We start from the raw sequence: 20,662 nt of genomic DNA, 5'->3' as shown, positions 1-20,662 counted from the left end.
GCCCTTGGTTGGAAGAATATTACGTAATGAATGTACGATTAGAAATTATTTTAACTTTTTATAGATACAAAATTATATTTTTCTTAAAAAAAATATGAATAAAATAATTATTTTTAATATAAATTTTTCAAGTTTTGATTATTAATTTTTTAGAAGATTAGAAAACAAAATTCTTTTTTTTATATTTCATTTAGGTTAGATGATATGTAATCCGGCAGGCCACAATTGTCTAAATATTTGCATCAATTTTATAATTAACGAAGTTATGACTATAATTAACAATTAAATCCATGTCTTCAATCTATCAATCATCACATACATTACACTAACATAACCTAACCCGAAATGTAATTAGTTTTTGCATAAAACATTTATATCATTCTTCCATACCGAATATATAAAGATAGTTTATTGTAAAATTAACGTAACCTAAATTGTATTATTATATTTTCCCTTTTTCATATGAATAATATAAGACACTTCAATTATGAAAATGAAATAATATAAATTTTAAACGTAAAATATTTTTAACCTAACCTAACCTAATCCAACTATTATATTTTAATTATAATTTAATCTATATATTTCTTGGATTTTTTTTTCATACTTACAAGTAATAAAAACACCTCATTTATCACCTTAAATTTTATTAAAATCTTCTGAACATTTAGAATTTGTTTCTAAGATATTTTATTGCCACTTGACATTTTTCGTATTGGAATTTAATCGTTTATTTTGGCGAGGGATTTGTAAGAAACATAGTTTTTTTTTTTTTTTTTTATGGAGAAACTAAAAAAACACCCGGGGAAGGAAAGTTTCGGACATGTTTACCGCAATTTGTAAGCAGACTGGCGTAGCTAAAACCGTGAATACGGAACCATTACGCTTAATGTAGTTTGTAAGCAGTCTGGTAACATACTCCACGATTACGGAACTAGTCTACTTAATTTTAAGAAAATAACGATCTTGCTGTAACTTATCTAAACACGTTCAACCATTTATCATACCAATTTTATTCAATTGGTCATTTTAGAACTGATTTTGTAAATTAATTCTTAAATTAGAATTTTTTTTATTCGATAAAAATTAATTTTATTGCTTTCAAAATCTGTTTTTTTTTCCGATTTTAAAATTATATATATAAAAGATTTTCTGTTTCATAAAAATTAAAATCGTCAATTTTTTCTATTACATGTATTATAATTCTATTTTTAGAAAAAAGTATGTTCAATATTTTGAATTTTCTCTGTCGAAATAGTAAACACATTTGATAGAATTGCATGAATTTGCAGTATTTTATCAGTATTGCCATATCGACAGATTGAAAATAAAAATATTTATATAAATGCAAAAGAATAAACATGCAATTATTGAACTTTAATGCGATATCTATTAAATATATGATAAACATAAAGTTAAAATTTATAGCTATTGTGTAACAATTTTATTTTTAAACGATCTGATACAATTTTCTTGTGTTAATTTACAAGTTTCGATTTCCTATAAATGCATAAATATTTAGAAATCTAATTATTTATGACATGATTAAAAGAAATGTTAATGTAATATTTCAAAACGTAACATTGTATAATTCGTAATAATTAAGGAATATACAGAATCAAATTTGAAATGAAAAACTATTATGTATTCAATGGTTCGAAATTTTTCACTAAAAATTCATCTGTTGCGAATAACTTTCGAACCCTTGATTTACTCTCGATAAATCGTGCTTAACCTAAATAAATTTTAAAAAAAGCTATATATACTAAGAAATCAAAATTTCGTGAAAAAAATCAATTTTGAATAATTATTTAAATAATTAGATAAATCAAGTGAATAATTGAAGTCATTTTATATATCAGGAATAGATTGTAAAATTTTTGATTATGTCCTATAAATGTAATTATACAAAAAAAACGGCAAATGAACTTAAATCAATTATTATATAAATGTTGCTCTAATTAAAATATGAATTAATATATATGAAAATCGTGTTTTTTTTTTTCCACTTCAATTTCTCGATAATTTTTCTCTTTTCCATTATTGGCTTACAACAATGTGCATCAAAGTAACGTAGCGTCCTCTAGCGTACTGTAGCAGATATTCACGCATGTATCCGGTCTCATGAATGTAGAATTCGAGATCAGTCCTCTATGCCATACTGTTGAATCGTAAATACAAATCGCGCGATGGCTACGCAGCCAATCACGAATCTCCGCTATCGAATAAATTACACGGTGAACAGGTCTCGTTACAGCATTATTGCTTGGCCAACAATTCCTCCAGCGTTAATCTCCGGAAGGTAATTGATAGGGAATATCGCGAAGGGATCGGTTGATCTGTGTCTAGTTAGTTTGGCCATCTTGTCTTCCTTAATACCTAACCTATAGTCACGCGTGTCACTAGGTGGCACTCGAAAATTTCGTGTGAGTGATCATCACAAGTAAATATTTTTATCATAGTTTTAATAATTTTTATATGAATAAAAGACTAAAAAGTTTTGTTGAAATGTGAGACAATATAATAATATGAAAAAAATATATTTGTATATAACTTTGTTTCCATTCAATTATTTTTTCTAATTCTATATTTCATTTTCACGATAACAAAATTTTGTCATCGAATCGAAATATTAAATGGTGAGAAATTTAATGTGTTTAGATTTAATTAATTGAATATTATAATAAATATGTGACGATTTTGTTCAAAAGTGATTAATTTTTTCGCAAAAGAATAACGAATATAACCTCAAAATAATCTATCTACATGCTAAAGTGGAATATGTATGCCATTTAGATACGGGTCTCTTGTGCATGGATGTTCGATGCGATGTGAAATTATGCAGAACGGCGTTAAATACTCGCATTTAATATCGCCACGTACGGGTGGAATTCTCGTTTCGTTGATGTTTTGTTACCCGTTTGCCGTTTAACTCGATTATAGTTGTTCTCGGTGCGGTGAGTTTGCGCAGAATAGTCATTCTCTCCCCACAAAAGCAATTCGCGATGAAAGTTTCTCGTAACATTTGCCTTACTTTGATCTGTATTCGGGTCTATGTACATATATATATATATATGTGATACTATGTCGATTAATATCGTGTATGTAAAACAGTATTATTTTAATCTTTGAATTTTATGAATGGAGAAATAATTGCGGAGAAAATTAAATGACAATGAGGTTAGAATTCTCTTTTTGAAAACTTTTTTCAAGGATAGAATTATTGGAATGAAAATATATTGACGTATTTATTAATAAGATTATAAATATGTATGTATGATGAAGTGAAAAAAATTTCTGTGATCTGTTTTAAACACTTGATATGATATGACATGACCTATGATAGCCGATAAAGATACAATTTCTATCAAAGAAAAAAAGATATATTTTCAATTATTTTTGCTGAGAACAGCGCGCCTATAAAAGAAGAAAAGTGCGTCAAGAATTTATTTATATGTTAATGTAAATATTTTTGTATTATAATAAATTGTTTATTTTTCTTTGAAGCTTCATTTATATAATATCATGTTTTTCTTGCATAATAAAATTATATCAAACAATTTTTTCACTTTCGAATCATTGTTTTTAAAATTATTTTTTATAATTAAATTAAAATTTTTTTTTTTGAACTCAGAAAAACTTGTGAATTTTCAATTAATTCATCATCAATCATTACCTATACAATATACCTATACAATTCACTCGGTATAATAAAGTCTAGCACTAAATTTTTCCCACATGCTCAAAGAAACATGGCCAACAAGTTCTCTCTCTTTCTCTTACCTTTCGATGAAAGGATTAAAAATCCACGGACTAGACCATGTTATACCAAGAACGGATCTCTTTCGAATTTACACAGAGCTCGTTCGGTACGAATCTTTCTGGCCACAGGAAGGGCCCCGTAGCGGATCTCGTGGGCGCGCAAAAAACGCTTTATTGGGCTCGACGAATTCCATACACAGGTATATTTCCTCGAGTTTCGTGGTCCCTCAGTGTCTGCGTATTCACGCGGCGAAAGAGGTGGGTTTGGCCCGCAACAGACCATTCGATGTGGGCGTGCGCTAATGACTTGAATTAAACTCGTTTCGTCAAGTCGTACCACCTCTCCAAAACCATGTGTTCTGCTTACATAGCATGGAGAAATATTACCAAATTATTTCCTCGAATCGATCCTTTTTTTTCCCCAGTTTTAATGTTCCTTTATAAATTAGTTCTTCGGTTATAAATATGATCCACGTGAGGCAGAAATTTTTGCGAATATTTCGAAAGATCGAATTATAAATGGTTATATATATATATAGAAAAATGTTGTTTTGCATTAGTGGAATTTTTTTTTATTTTTATTCTTCTCTGCTTTGAAATGAATTTTGTTAAAATCGAACAATGCAAAATTTCTAACCAAACAATTTTAACATCGGTGTTATCGAGGTTCTTGATGTGCTATTATCTTGGTATACACCTGACCAGGTTTGAGTGGAAAAAAATATAGTGCGATCGAAATGGTGTGCGTCATCAAGCGCGTGATAAATTACCAAAAGAAATAATGTTGCCATCATTTTTCTTCATAATTGCATTGCATTCAAGGCGATTCTTTTTTTGCCTAACTTATTAGTATAATCGTATTGCTTCACAACTTTGTATACGATTATTAACCCGATCCATTTAAATAGTTGCGTAAACATATTCGAATCTTGGTGGTTTCCTGCCGAATTAATATCTTACAAGGAATACGCTTATTTTTTCTTTTCAATTGTTCAAACTTTATAACTAATTATAATAGAATTAATTTGTCATGTACTCCGCGGTAATTGTTTGTAATATAGATTTTTTTGAATATATTTGAATCTTTTTTAGATTCTTTTTTCGTTCAACATGCATGATTTTTTAATCATTTATGCATTCTTGCATTGAATTGTAAAGAACAGAAAAGAGTAAGAATAAATTTTTAACAGATGTCAATGAATTCCCAACTTACGAGTTGTGACTTATTTTATTAATAACAATATTATAATAATAAAAATATTTTATTAATAATTTTTACCTTTTTATGCGATAAATAAAAAAGATTGAATTTTAGTAGCATAGAACAAAGGAAGTCGCATTTGTTGTCTAGTTGTTATACAAATAATAAAAAAACAAATTATACTCCTGTAGCTACACATTCGATGATACTCAACATTCTCGTTATCCTTGATAGAATTTTTTATTTTTTTACTTATCTATTTTTCAGGACTGAAGTGTTACTGCGATATTTGCACGGAGACCAATCACACGTGCGAAACTGATGGCTATTGCTTCGCCAGCACCAGCTTGGAGAACGATGTGACCACATATGCTAAGAGGTAACGTATTCGCATGAATATTTTTAGTCAACAAAATAATTATTCACCACAAAAACATATATTATTCTCTTGATTCATTATGTTTTCCAACCGATCAAATTTCTTATTTAGCACTCGTTCTCATTCGAGTTTACCAAGTCGGTGATTTAGAACCGGTTCTTTTAACGTAACGATATTTCGATATTTATTCGAATCGATTAGACGTTTGTTCCGCGTGAAGTATGGCGCGGGACGTTTGAATTATCATTCGTACGAGAATATTCGAGAGACAATGATATTTGTAATTTATACGTCGGAAACAGATCGTTATATAAGCGATAAATATTTCGAAAATAATATTTACGTTATCCTCCCTAATTTGAATACGGGTTTAATTTAATATCAATACGATTTATTGTTCTATATATTAATTTAGTATTCGATATTTCCCAAATATTTATATCACATTATCCGTGAATTTGTATCCACTTTTAACTGCGGATACATCATTGTTTGTATATTTACCTGTGCGTATATGTTTATAACAGGAAAACGTGTATTCGATTAATATATTAAATTTCTATTTCTGAAATGGAATATATTCGTCGAGTAAATATCACCGATAAGATAATCACAATATTACGAATAATATGATAAATGCGTATAGATATTTATTTCGTCCAGGAGATAATTAATTTTATAAAAATAAAATAAGATTCGTTATCTGAAATAGAATACAATAATAATGTTCGTGATTATCGCGTTGATGTAAGCAGACGCAATGCGGCTCGAGTATATACACGACAAAAATGATGTCCGAACTTAATTTCAGCGTTAATTGAACGTTATAGGAGGGGGGAGGTAAATCATGAGCATAGCAATAAAACGAGCGGTATGGAAACGGTGTTATTTCTTGTTATCGCGTATCCTCCGTGAAACGTATCGCGTAAAACCGTACGAAAATATGCGAGATAACGATTATCGTTCTTACATAATTACCGGTTTTAAATTACCGTCGAGTTTTTATTGAATATCGCGTAATCGACGGATTCGTTGTAAAAAATTTTTGAATTGTCCGAATGTGTGAAAAAAAAATGAAATAAAGTGGCTTTAAAAAGTTTCGACCATTTCTTTTTTTTTTTTGATCAATCGTCGTAAGGCGAATTTTGGCGAATTCGAATTTTAAGCCATTTCGATACTCGATATTAAATAATTAAATAATTGAAGTTAAATTTGAACGTTTAAATATGCAAAATTCGAAAATTTAAATATTCAAAATTGTTCGAGAAAACAATTTTCTTTTTTAATCGAGTATTTTTCAATTGAATATTCTTTAAACAATTTTAGAAAATTAAAAATATTAAAATACTCCGTAAGAAAAAAAATCGGCTCGTCGGTTGGCCAAATATGTTATTTCGGGTACTCAAACAATTCTGATTTCCTTTGCAGTCCGATTCCATTCGGTTACCGATCGATTCCCCCGTTGTAGTTTCCAGGAACGTTTAGCCGCTTTTTTCAGTTGGCCCTACTGGGCATGATTAGCGCATGTTTCGGCAGTTTCGACGGAAACGAATTATTGTTGTCGGCCGGTGGTCGCGTTGGTAACGCTTCAACGTGCCTATTCTCGCGTCCATTCTTCGTTACAAACTAAACAGAAATTTCGAGAAGTTTCGTGAACACCACTATCTGTGATCTACATTCCACTTGATCTTTTTTTTTTTCTTTTCAGTTCATTCTTTATTTTTTGATTTAAGGGCGTGGGGGTAGCCATGTATTATATTTATCGATAAAATTCTAGTAGACGATTGAAAATACGACAGAATATCTATTGTGCATTTTATTTTAAAGATAATCATTATCGTTTCTCAGTAATATTGGACTTTTTTTTCTTGTTCTTTCCGACTTCGTTAATCGATTCCGTTTCCTTCGTGGTAAACAAGAAAGGTCCGTTACTATTCAATAGAGAATTCAAAGGTTCTCATTGGTATGGAAAAATTGTTGAATCCGTATTGGTCTTTGACTCTGCGGACGAAGAAACTTTCTTTATTATCGACGAGGATCTGAGCCGTCTGACAGGAACGTAAAACTTCTTATTATGGATAATACAAAGAATGAAATAATATTTGAACATGTTAACAAAATCTTCAAATCGAACGGAATATATTTATGATACGATATTTATCGATATTTGATGCATTAATTTTCCTATTATTGCCCATATGGCAATTTAACCATGTTATTGTATATGAGATGCGATACGATACGCAGTTTCGAAATCAAACGAAATCGACCGAGACGATCTACGATAGTCTGAGGTCGCAGACGTGCGGACGGGGCCTAAATGTTTAATGCGCCAGACGGATAATTCGGATAATTCAGCCGGAGATCGTATCGAAAATAGCACGACCGAGATTATTTGATTGGTCGAGACGTGAAAGCGGCACGAGACAATTTCCTGCTATATCGACCGATTAAGTGACATGATTAATCCGCATCAAATTTTACACGCTTCGTTTTTCTTTTCCAAGATCGATTGACACTTACGAACCATCGTCGTATTCTCCGCTATAAAAGATACACAATGGCGTGCAAATATTTTTCGTACCCCGTTCTATATTATTCTATATTTATCCAAAAAAAGGAATATGAAATATCCTCGATGTTAAATTATTTTCAATATCAATTTAATTATCCGAATGATATGACAGCTGTGACGGTTCAACGAACGCGTGAAATAACAGAGAAATTTGTTCGCGTGCGAAGCATCTGAAAAGATTAGTCGGTTGAAAAGAGGAAAAGCAGTAAAATCGCGCGTTTGGTACACGGTGGAGAACGAACTGTTGAAATTAAACGTGGCATTGTGATGTTGTGAAAGGTGCCTCGACCGAAAGCAATGGTTCCCACCGGAAGAACCGCAGTCCTGCAACAGAAAGCGGGGTATCTATCGGTCCAGCATCTGCTGTGATAAAGAGTACTGCAACAAGAATATAACTCTGGAGTTACTATCTCCCAACTCGCCTGAATTATCCTCAGGTATTCTTTTCGCTGTTTTGAAAACAGCAAAACATTCCCTACCACCTACGTGTTTTTCGTTTTATACTTTTCTCTTTTTTTTTTCCATTCGTTTTAATCTTTCGTGCTTTTCTTTTTCATCTTTGATATTTTTTTTTTTTTTTTAGGTTAGTAGGAAATAAGAAATGGATGGTAAAATTTACAAATTGATTTTAATTATTTTTATATTGTGTGAAATATTGAAATTTCATACGTAACATCTAACAATAAATTCATAAATCACTCGATGCTGAAAAAGATAATTCGATTCAAATATATCTATTTATTGAATTTATTATATCATATAATAATTCATTTTTCATTTACATTTTATATTTATTAAACAATCAAAAAATTATAGCGAAAGGAATATTATTATGTTAATAAGATCTTTTAATTAAGAATTTAAAAAAATAAGTAAATAATTGATCGATTATTTAATTAGATGAAAAAGAATAAAATAAATTCACAACGAAATAATACTATTCATTTACTTCCTATCAACCTAATATATTAATAGTTTTTCCTTTCTCTTTTTCTTTGTTTCTTTTCTTGTTTTTGTTAACACATTCGACTTATTGAATCCCATAATAATAATAAGAACGCAAATAGAAGCGTGAGAATAAGCGTGTGTCCTGCTACAAACGTAAGCACATATTAATCCGCAACATACACGTTCTCGATAGAACGCATGCGCAGATTTGGCGTGCCGCGCGAGTTTTATAAATCGATGCCGGACGAAATTGCAAAATGATTCGCGTAATGTTCGTTTCGGGTGTGGTTTACCAGCTAGGGAAAATATTTCTCGCAATTTAATCGCAATTCTTTTACAACGATTGATGTAAAAAAAGATTGTTATCGAAAATCATGTCAATATTTGCTATGATATTTTATCACATGATATTTCGAACGAATAGATCGAAGTATGTGTAAACGCGCGTTGCCGGTTTCAAAAAGAAACGAACCTTTTACTTCTTAAGCGCGCTTCAGCGTAATTATCGAATTATTGTTCAATTGAATTGGAATGAGAATTCTGCTCGTTTTCTATGGGATAGCAGGAATGATGGTTTATTGTTTACGATTCATTGTTTATTATAACGTAATAGAATTAATATTATGTTATTATTATATTCCAATCCAATTTCGCACGATTCGAAGAAAGTTTAATCTAAGCATAATTTTCTGCTACATTACGTATGTTCTTTAAAAGTCCCAACTAATCTACTCGTTATCAATAGCAGCTTAATGAGTATTATTTCCAAGTATCATTATTCTCGTGTATCTACTGTAATAATAAGCATATCGCGTAATAAAGTAGAATATTCTTCGCACAATATCCAAAAATTTTCGAATAATTCAATTTCAAAAAATTACCGAACGTATGAACGAAAAAAAGAATGTATAAAACATTTTAATAAAAATTTTTGAAAATAAAATAAAATTTTGAAATCGAGGAAAAAGAGCAGAACTCTTCCAATTTAGCTAATACAATTCGATTTCATCGTGGATTGTTTCATCGCTTATAACTTTCACCGTAATTTGCGGTTTTAATCGATTCTTCCCCCATTCTTCGACCACGAGCGCGCACGAATTCTTCTATTCGAAATTACAAAGCTCTTTATTATCCCTTTTCCGTCTCTTTTATTATTATTATGAGTGAGAATCGTTTTCATGGAAATATTTTTCCATTCGACCATTTGTCTACATATGACTGCCCACGCTCCGATGAGCACGTTCCTTCTTCTTATAGCTAATCATGAAAACAGGCGCAATAACGAACTTCCTAACGAGATCATTAACTGCATTCCTTGCGGTCGTAGTACCGCATATCGTATTGCCCGTGTTTCTTCTCCCTCTCTTCTTCTCCTTCTCCTTCTCTTCCCCTTCCACTTCTTCTGTAGCTCCTCTTCCTTTTTCCCCCTTTATCTATCCCGTATTTGGCGTCTGCCTCTTCTAATTCGCGAATATATTCCCTTACGTTCAACTAGTCACGGGGTTTGTGCCGGATTAAAATTTCACCGCGCAAAAATATCGCTGGACCGACTCCTCTTCCTCTTCAGAACCACTTGAACCTCTTCGGCTTTCGTGCTTCATATTTTACGTTTGTTAACGCTCGTTCAGATAGCATGAATCGTACTTATATGATATGCGAGTTAACATGATTCGCGTATTCTATCGCGAATCAAACTTTATACAACTGAATTTAATGCGATTTTTTAATATGATCCGTATCAGATGAACTAATATCTTACGATAGTTTGATGAAAACGAACTTTCAACGGAAAAGCAATGTTCAGTAATGGTAATGTAGAGGGCTAAGACTAGCAAATAGTGGGGATAGCCCGTGGGCCAATAGGACAGATTTGCGATCGTATAACCGAATTCTATTGGTCGTATATCGTATACAGTTATCTACCAATCAACTTTCGTTGGAAACTACATCCGTTTTTACATAACCTTCGAGTTAAATCAGCTGCAAATGAAACTTTTCATCCGCGTCGATTCTTAAAAATATCCACAAAGTCATTTTAAAAAGAAACTATTCGAAGAGGAGAGGAGATCGATGTTTGGACGGTGACGTAAAATTTTCTCATACTTCCATCTGTGGCTGGCTCGTGTATGTGCGCTCAATAGGATTAGGTTAGTCGGGTGCGAAACTATATATTATGAAAGGTAAACTGCACATAAGGATGTGTTACGTGAATCTAGAAGTAGGGAAAAGTGGAATCGTAATGTTGCCTAATAACGAGTTTGTTCCTCTCATGGTCTTGGATGCTTCAATTGCGACCATTTATTATTTATTTATTATTTTTTTCTTTTTTCTTAATATGAATATTCATTGAATGGAAAAATAATTAATGATTTTAAGATAAAAAAATATTATGTAATTAGAGAAATTTTCTTTTAATATCTCGTGAATTAACAAAGTATATACATATTTTTTTATTTTTTTTTTTTTTATATTTTTTGATCATTTCATTTCTATTATTTTGAAAGGGATTTCGTACATGAGAAATTATATAATTATTTTTTAATTTGATTTTTAATATTACACAAAATTATTATGTACTTCGTATAAATAATAATTTTTAAACAAGTTTTAAGGGATAATTGATAATAATTACTTTGAACAAGTAAAATTGATAAATAATTGATAAATATTGATAATAATTATATTTATATTTATATTATATTTATAACATAAATGAATTCATAAATATATATGAAAAAAAAATGTTATAATTTGTTTTATGGAATAATTTTTAATTATTGTAATTAATGGAACATTAAGTACAATATTAATAAACTGCATCAATAAAATCATTTAATTTATTACCATGGAGCATCCATATTCATTAGAGAAATGAATTAAAAAAAAGATTTTTTTTACGATGTGTGAAATCAAATCACATAAATTAAAAATCAATTTTTTTTATTTTTTCCATATAAAATTGTAATTTATTGAAAATTATTTTTATTTATCTTTATCCTCTTGTCCCGCTTTCTCTTACTTTCTTCTAACTTTTATACGACGACTTTTCATACGATATATATCGCGTTGTAACACGTATCGCGTGTAATCGATTATCGATCGAATACAGATCCCTTGGCGCTAAATTCAAGAGGATATATCGAATCCCAAGAATGGACTCGCGACAAAAAAAACAATATGTTTCATATTTCGAAAAACATATGAGGTCGAATGGAAGAAATATTTTATACGACCTAACCTCTTTCAAAATTATTATTTATTTCAATAAATCGAATCTAAACTTATGACGAGTAATACGAAAATAACTTAAATACTTTTTATTCGTATATACTATAATTTAATAATAACTTAAATTTCAATAAATTATAATTAAAAAATGATTTCTCATAAATATCTATATTATAAATATAACGAAATAGATGTTATGTTTTTAAAATTTTTCATTAAAAAAAATATTTAGACAAGTTTAGCTAAACATAAAACAAATAGATACGATCATCTGCGATTTCACGCGTACGTGCTCGCGTGCGCGTTCGAATTACCGCTCGTTGTGGATTACCTTGAGGTTCGTTCCGCAACGAATCCCGATCCTTCAACACTAGCGTATTTCTTTCCCAATTTTCGTCTCCACTACATTCCATATTTTACTTTTATTTTTTTCTCTATGAAAATTTAAATTTATTTCGTAGAATCTCCATATTTGAACAACCTTGACTAACAAACATCTCACCGCATCCGTGATGATGATGATGATGATGATGATGATGATGATGATGATGATGACGATCGTTTGCCTTTTAACTGCCTCCATTTTTTTTCTTACTAGATTTTTTTTTGTTTTATTTTTATTTTTCATTCTCATTTTGGTGTGTTCAAGAGAGTTTCGTTTTGTGCCTGCTTTTTTAGCAATTCAGATTTTAACTTTCGACTGGAGAGAATCCCCCTTTCGACGTGGCCCCCGCCATTCTTATTAAATCAATTAACGAACGAATTAAATCAAACGCTCTGCCAAGTGCGGTTAAAAAGATAAGCAAAGAACGTGGCGCACATTTTTATACCGAATTTTTAATTACATGTTTTTCTTTATTCTCCTTTTTTTTTTGTTTTTTCTTTTCTTTTTTTTTTTTTATTGTTTTCTCCCTTTACGCTCGACGACATCGCGAGAGAAATAATGGGATTTCAGGAACGACTAGGATCCGCTACAACTGGCTACCCCCACATGTCAGGTATCTCAAAACGAGTGTTGAGTTGCACGGTGTTCGACAATTGTTTTCCCCCTTTCTCCTCCCTTTTTTTCAATTTTTTAACAACTTTCCACCGTTCACACTGTTTTGAATTTCTTTTTTTTTTATTATTATTATTATTTCTTTTTCCCCTCTCTCTCTCTCTCTCTCTCTCTCTCTTTTATCTCTTTATTTCTTTCTTACGTTGAAGTTTGCTGAAGTTTTTTGTTTAGCGAGCCCGTGTTGTTCTACGTGTTCAGCATCCACCTGTTTTTTAATCGCGGCGCGAAACAATCGGTGAAAATTTTCACCGAAATACGCGCGTTCTTTCGTCCGTGGCCAATTCCGTGGTATCGCGACCATGCACAGGTGTGTATTTACCATTGAAAGCGGTTTTTTTTTTATGCACGCCCGGTTGTTTGTTCGTTCTGCGAAGATTCGAGGATACATGAGACGGTCACGTTACCACGGAATGATCGAGTCTCGATCGAGTGTGAAGGATACGAGCATAATTGCGGTGGAACGATGAAGTTTATGACGCGGCCGTATCGTTCTTCGTTCTTTTTTTATCTTTCTTCTTGAATATCCAGGGAACGACGTATGCCATAATTTTATGATAAAATCTTTTTCTCGTTCTTATTATTCTTCTTTTTAAATGTTATTAACATTGGAACTACGAAAATGGATTTCGTATTTTTTTTTTTTTTTGAGAATTATTGAGCATGTGGAAATGTTTATAAGATGGAAATGTAATTATATTAATTTTCATTGTGACATCGGTTAATCGTAATCATTTATATGATAAAATGGATATTATTGTTGAATTGTTTAGTGTTGAATTAAGAAGAGACAAGGTGATAAATTTTGATTTTTTAATTGTTCCTTTGCGCACAAATTATTTTTTTTTTGTATATTTGAACGAATTGCCGTTAACGTGACGTAATATTTTTTATTGTTTATAAATAATTTTTTCGACGCGTTTTCTCTCCTCTTGAGTGGATGTTGCTTCTTTCGTTACGTTCCCAAACGGGGATAGATATTTATAGATAATGATTTCATCGTTGTTGAATGTTTCATGACTTCATTGTTATGCAATCTTTAAATCTTCGTTTATCAAATCGAGTAAAAGAGTTATTACGAATATTTCTTGAATCCTTGTTTCTCCATTCTTACCCTTTAATTTTTCAGTCTGTGTTTAATTTAAGAAAAGAAGGCCACGAAGCACGTTAACTGGAATAAAAATAGAAGAAGTCGAACATTCGTTATTTTATCAGAGTATCGAGTGGAAAACATATTAAGTTTTCTATATTTCATCGTTCTATCGCTCTAAATTAAAAATACGACCGTCACGAATTTTTAAAAATAACGGTATTCATGATTCAAATAGTAGAAAGGAAGTCGGAAAGATTCTTATTCAAAATAAAACGAAAATGTAGAATAAAATTTTTTCACATTCGAGCATGATCAAGTTTGACCATTTTTCAAATACAAGTAAAATTCTTGATCAGATCGACAACAGATAAACTATCAATAAGTAATTATTCTACAAAAATAAGCGAAGGATATTCAATAAAATTTTAAATTTTTCTTTTCGAGAAAATCGAAATTGAACGTGTAGAAATCGACCAATTTTCGAGTTCGATTCTCTCGAAAGCTAATCTCAAAAGGGAAATGTATTCTACGTTTACATTAAAAAAAAAATTTTTCAAACTTGATCGAAAAATTGCAAATTCTTTTTATTCTTAATTTTCGTTCCGATTTCGAGAATCTCTCTAACCTCGTGAATTTTTTTCAACCGCCCAATATACTTATCGCCATTGATATTGTCTCACGGAGTAATCTCGAGCGCCCCCTAAGCGCGGTCCAAAAAGCACGAACTTATCCCCCCTCCGAGCGAGGTTACACGTTGGTTTGTCTCTCTTTTCCTCTGTTTTCTTTTCTCTTCTCTCTTTCTCTCTCTCTCTCTCTCCCTCCTTTTGTTTTTTTGTATTCTGAAAATGGTGCAAACTCGGCTTGAAGGTGCGTGAATAAACAGCTGTCGTCGTCGCAGCCCGAGCCGCTCATCTTCTGCATGACGAGCGACTCGCGAAACACGACCTTTGTCATCGAGTGCTGCAAAGAGGATTTTTGCAATCGGGATCTGAAACCCCAGCTCCACCCTCGCAACAAAGGTACAGTGAAACTGGTTACCTGGAAGTAGCGGAAAAACTCTGCAGGTGGCTCAGGCTTTTGCTGCAGCTCTATATATATGTGTATATATATAATATATATATATGTATATTTTCTGCCTTTCTCTCACATTCTTCTATCTTCCTTTATCGCAGCTACATTCTCTCACCACTTCTCTTTCTGCCCGCTAATTTTCCTATTTGTACCTGCAGACACTGATTTTTAATATATATATATATATGTATGTATAAATATTATATATATATATATGTATGTATAAATATTATATATATGTATATATATATGTACGTATAAATATGTTGTATAATAATGTCGGAGAGCATCTTGTTAATTAAAGTACCCAATTGAATTTTCATGCTGTTGATTCATCCACTCGTTTTTCCACCGTTGCTTCTACTTCTTTATGTAATTATTATCCATCCATTTCCTATTCAATCCCTCAACACGCAATTATACGCACAGAAAACGCTCAGAGCACATTTAGATTGCATCATAGCTCGTGCCTAGTCAATCTCTTTCACTCTCCTCATCATTGTGGATATTATAGTATTATATGCAGTGATAGCAAGAATGAACGTTAACGATATAACCGCCATATATTATTTCGTTGTACGTGTATTTACGTGTGTACAGGGTAATCTGAAAAATAATCGGATAATTTAGAAACGCGTAGTTATTTATATATATATATATATAAATATATTTTATGAATATAAGTTTATGAAATGAATCTAAGAATGGATGATTTTTTTTTTATGAAAATATTTTTCTTCCATGTATTTTGTTTTGAATATTCTATTCGTATTTTCAGATTAATTTGTAGAGATAGAGAGTTATATCGATAAGATATCTTCTATTTAGTTCGATATCTGTTATATGATAATAAATTATTCGATCCTTCTTTTTCAGACTACATCTGAAAGTGAAATACTCTGTATGCATAGTTTTTATATCGATATATATACGCTTGCTAATATACGCTATATATATATACATTCATGTCTTTCTCATGCGCACAATACCACCAATTTGCTGATAATAATGGCCGTTGCTCTTTTTCCATCGCGTTCAGTTCAATTATATATCTTTAGATCCATGTACTATGAGTGACGAAAATATTTGTTATTTATCTAAACTTGTTTCTTTATCTTTTAATAATTTCTGGATCCAACAAATTCTTTTATACCGAACATTTACAACTGTTATAAATTCACATATGAATATGAATAAGTTAGAAAATTTATCATATTCGACAATTTATGAACACTTTTTAACGCTAATTATGATACAATATTTACACATCAATCAAATAAATTTCACATGCTTGATATTAATGTATAACTTAAAATACTTCATTAGAAGCTTATTTTCCTCGAATATATAAAATATTAAATCCAATATCATTTCAATATATTCTCGCTACATATTTATCTCGATATAGAACGTAAATTATCGAATTTAATTTTTCCACTGAATATTTTCGTTACTTGTAAATTACTCGTAATTATACGTTTAGCTAGAATATCAGGATGTTACATATATTACGTACGTGGCGTGTACATCCTATGAGTAGAGAGCGCCACGGTTGCGTATAACGCACTACTTACACTCGAATTCGCGTTTCTCTTTCTCATTCCAGTTCGCTCTGTGTTACGGCCGATAAAGCACGATATAGTATACCGGACCGTGTCACCTCGTACCTCCCTTTCGCAGCGCGATGCCACACCACGGCCACTTTTCCTTCTCGTTCCTCGCGCATCCACATTCGCGCAATGCGTTCACTTCCGTTTGAACGGCCGGAAGCGCAATACTTAACCTGTTCTTAAGCTGTTCGCTGTTTCTCGTGGATTTTTATTTGATAAGCATGAACGTGTACTTATTTGATACGTATGTTAGCTTCTTCAACCGATTTAAAGTACACGTGTATGAATACTTGTTTAGCAAGGAAAATATTCATACTTAGTTTTTTATTTGAATATTTTCTAATTTTTTAACGAATAATTTTTTATTTTATATAAAATTTTATTAATACATAGGATATAATGAATCATATATATGAGGAATTTTTTTTTTTTTTAATGAATATATCGATTTAAGAAGGTGAAAGTTTTAACGTTCAAAATTTTAAAGTATTTTTTTGTCTTTTTAAATATAACTTTGTAACCTAATCAAGAAATATTATATTCAAAGAATGAAAAGATAAAATTTTAAGAACTAATTTCACTGTTTTAAAGATATTAAAAAAATTTTTCGTCAATAAATAAATTGCTTGATATGGAATTTATTACATTCCACGTACACACATTTTATTAAAATCAGAATTTTCGAATTGAATGATTTTCCCTGTAAAATAACGAAACACTGTCGTTTCGCATTTAAATTAATAACGTCATATATATTTTTATCAATATAATTATCAGCTTAAGAGGTTAACATAAAAGATTTTCAAATGAATTTTATTTAGGTACATTTCCTTCTATCTCCTCTCTTTTATTTCCCTCCCATCCATTTTTTTAATTGCAGCATAGCCGGTTAAAAGATATAATATTTTTTTACTTCGTTTACTGTCATTTGATCAATAATTATCAATTAAAAGTAACATTTTAATTAATAAACAATGAAAATGTATAATTGAAAATTGTTTCTTTTTTTATATTTCGAATAAATAATAACGTAACAATGATTTTTTCAAAGATATAAAAGACAGTATGAAAATATTTGCCACCTATGGAGGTTCTAGTTACTTCAAGGTACTCTCCTCCTGTATATTTTCGCTTACAAGTGTTCGGGGGGGCCGGAAGTCCTCCCGAATGAACTTGGAAAGCACCGGTAGCATGTTGTCATGTATACATATATCTCTCTGCACTCTCTAACGAAAGTAGACACTGTAGTGATACTGATAAACGCAGCTCCTTGCGAAAAGGACATCTTTTGTAAATATTTCTCTTCAGTCTCTCTTAGAAAATGAAGTACACAATTCTTAGATTCGTTCCGTATGCCTTTCTCAGTTTTCCTTTTAATTTTATCCTCCTGTATGTAAAATATATATTAGATTATACACGTTAATCTTATTATCCCTTATAATCATTTTAAATTTCGAAGGGTCGGTGTGAGACGATATAAAAATCTGTATTAAGAGTATTATTTAATTGATAAATTTTTTTTAACTGCGTTAAATATATTATTGATAACAGCAATTGTATATTCTTAGTGTATTTAAATATCGTTCGATACCTTGAAAAGGCAATTAAAGCTTCGATGTTGTGTTAACTCGCTTAAACGAGTAACGCTTAATTGCACGATAATTACATTATTCTATTACCAGCGTTGAACAGTGGTCTCTTTAACCCCTTGATACTCAAATTTTTTTCGTTGGAACGTTAAATTTTTTTTTTATAGTCGATAAATTATAATCAATAATAAAGAGAAATGTAATTTTACAAACTATTTTAATATTTTTTTGTACTAAAATTAGTGAGAGATTTTAAGATAGCTATTAAAAACACTAGAAAAGTGATTAATCTGTGTCACATTGAATATGAGTATTCAGAGGTAAAGAGGTTGACCGTGTTTTTAATTTTTTTTTTTTTTTTTTTTTCAATACAATTATTCGTACAAATCCGTGAAATAAAATCTTGCACCCACGCTTCGTTTTTCTTTACCGTAGTATATAGCTATTATTATTTTCATTTTCTGCACGTCCTTTTAATTCAATCTTTTAATAAATTCCCCGTTCCCTCGCTGTCGTGAATTGTCTGTATGCAGAATATCACGCGAAAGCATCCTAAAAATAATAAACTTTGGTAAAATAATTATCAATTAATTCTCCATTATTTACAAGATTTTAACGGAGGATTGATCTTAACTTTTCTTTCGCAGCTTACGAAATTCTTGTATATATTTGTATAACTTGTGTGTAATTCTTCTGAAAAGCTAAAAAAAAAAAAATTAAAAAAAAAAGAAGAAGAAACTGTTATTTACATTGTTTAACCTAATGTCTATCATATCGAACGATCTGTTTTTTATTTTTTAAAGAATGTGTAAATATTTTTCATTGAAAACGGTATCTTGTTGCACGGTTGTTCGTAAAAAAAAAAAATTAATCAAGTTAAAAAATTTTGCGAATGACGAATTTAGAGTCAAATTATAATTTTCAATAGAATCGAATATCTATTTCTTTCTTTCCGACCAATTCTGCGTAAATAGAAATAATTTGTATGTCAATAGTTTATTTAGAATAGATTTACGATCATTCATAATTTAAAGTCATATAAACAATGATAATGAGAATAAAATTAATGAGATATATCATCTTGAAGTATTTGAACATTTTTTTCATTATTCTTAAAATTACATAACCTATAATCAAGTCAAAAAATTCTGAAATTTAATAATTTAATCTAATCTAACCTTAATCTTTTGAAAAAATTCTTATATCTTGCTTATTTGTTTAAACATTTCAAAATAGAGAATCCTACTAAGAAAAAAAATTAATTTCGTAAATCTTTCTCTTCGAAATTATAAAAAGAAATTAGCGGGATAACGCGTTTGTAGAGTTCTAGGTTAATTTTATATTATAATTATTATAATAGTACGATATTATAATATTGCCTCTTAATAGTCAAATTATTTGCAAACAAAAAAAAAGAATGACGTGAATTATTATTTGTTCGCAAATTATTAATGATTAATTCTCGAACTTACCTCAATTGTTATATTTTAATGTGCTCTTACGAATTTATAATTCTTGTAATAGGAGTAATTTATTCACCAACGAAGTCGAAGAGAAAGAATATCGAAAAAGAAAAACGAAGAGAGAAATAAAAAAAGCATTAAACAGTTGCGATTTGTATTTTTTTCACTTTGCAATTTATTTACAACATACGTATAAAGTATGAATTAAAAAAAAAGGTTATGTTTTTAAATTTTCATCTTAACACATCACTTTTTTTCTGACGAATAGAAAAAACTATATATAGATATAAAAGTATTTCGAATCTATCACAAATCTATTCTAAAATTCATTTAAACACTTACAAATACGATGCGATAGGATAGAAAATATCTTTTTAGTACTGTACATTCGCCAGAAGATGGCTACGTTTTTACTCTATTCCATCTATTCTGCCATCACGTGCATTGTTATTGGCTGAGGACAATAACAAAGATCGACAATGGGCATATCGAGACAAAGTGAAATAAAATGATAACTTTACAGCATTGACGTAGATCTTCAATCAAAAGAATTCTGTTTGTTTATAGTTAACAATATAATTTAATTGGAAGGTTATGCTAGTCCTCTTAAATCATTCTATACCATTCTATATCATTCTATATCATTCTATACACTTAATATACCCATTGTCGATCTTTGTCACTATTCT

At 30.4% G+C, this 20,662-nt stretch overlaps 1 protein-coding gene and 1 long non-coding RNA gene across 33 annotated transcripts in view; one reads left to right on the top strand and one right to left on the bottom strand.

Moving 5' to 3' along the window:
* LOC107999693 (TGF-beta receptor type-1) overlaps positions 1–20,662 on the top strand; it is a 49,559-nt gene that overhangs the window by 7,371 nt on the left and 21,526 nt on the right. For 8 of the 21 annotated variants that reach the window (XM_062076726.1, XM_062076721.1, XM_028667567.2 and 5 more), the window contains exon 2: positions 5,231–5,342. In XM_062076726.1, coding sequence (XP_061932710.1) covers positions 5,231–5,342 — 112 coding nt within the window. Of the gene's footprint in view, positions 1–5,230; positions 5,343–8,196; positions 8,355–13,048; positions 13,092–15,107; positions 15,260–20,662 lie in introns of all 21 variants that reach the window. The other 13 variants (XM_062076717.1, XM_062076716.1, XM_017059681.3 and 10 more) reach the window with 4 other exon arrangements.
* On the bottom strand, positions 13,947–20,411 carry LOC107999695 (uncharacterized). 12 transcript variants are annotated; one of them, XR_009830365.1, is made up of 9 exons: positions 20,316–20,350; positions 19,983–20,024; positions 19,145–19,211; positions 18,941–19,062; positions 16,273–18,308; positions 15,567–16,194; positions 15,279–15,463; positions 14,866–15,200; positions 13,947–14,318 (listed from the first exon to the last, which is right to left on the bottom strand). It is a non-coding gene; the product is annotated as an uncharacterized LOC107999695 (long non-coding RNA). The 12 variants fall into 12 exon arrangements; XR_009830361.1 differs by having other exon boundaries at positions 19,983–20,411; XR_009830366.1 differs by lacking the exon at positions 19,145–19,211 and having other exon boundaries at positions 16,273–16,477; positions 16,577–18,308; positions 19,983–20,411.

Source organism: Apis cerana, linkage group LG6, assembly GCF_029169275.1.
Source record: "Apis cerana isolate GH-2021 linkage group LG6, AcerK_1.0, whole genome shotgun sequence".
NCBI lineage: Eukaryota > Metazoa > Arthropoda > Insecta > Hymenoptera > Apidae > Apis > Apis cerana.
This window is presented reverse-complemented; position numbering and strand designations above follow the sequence as displayed.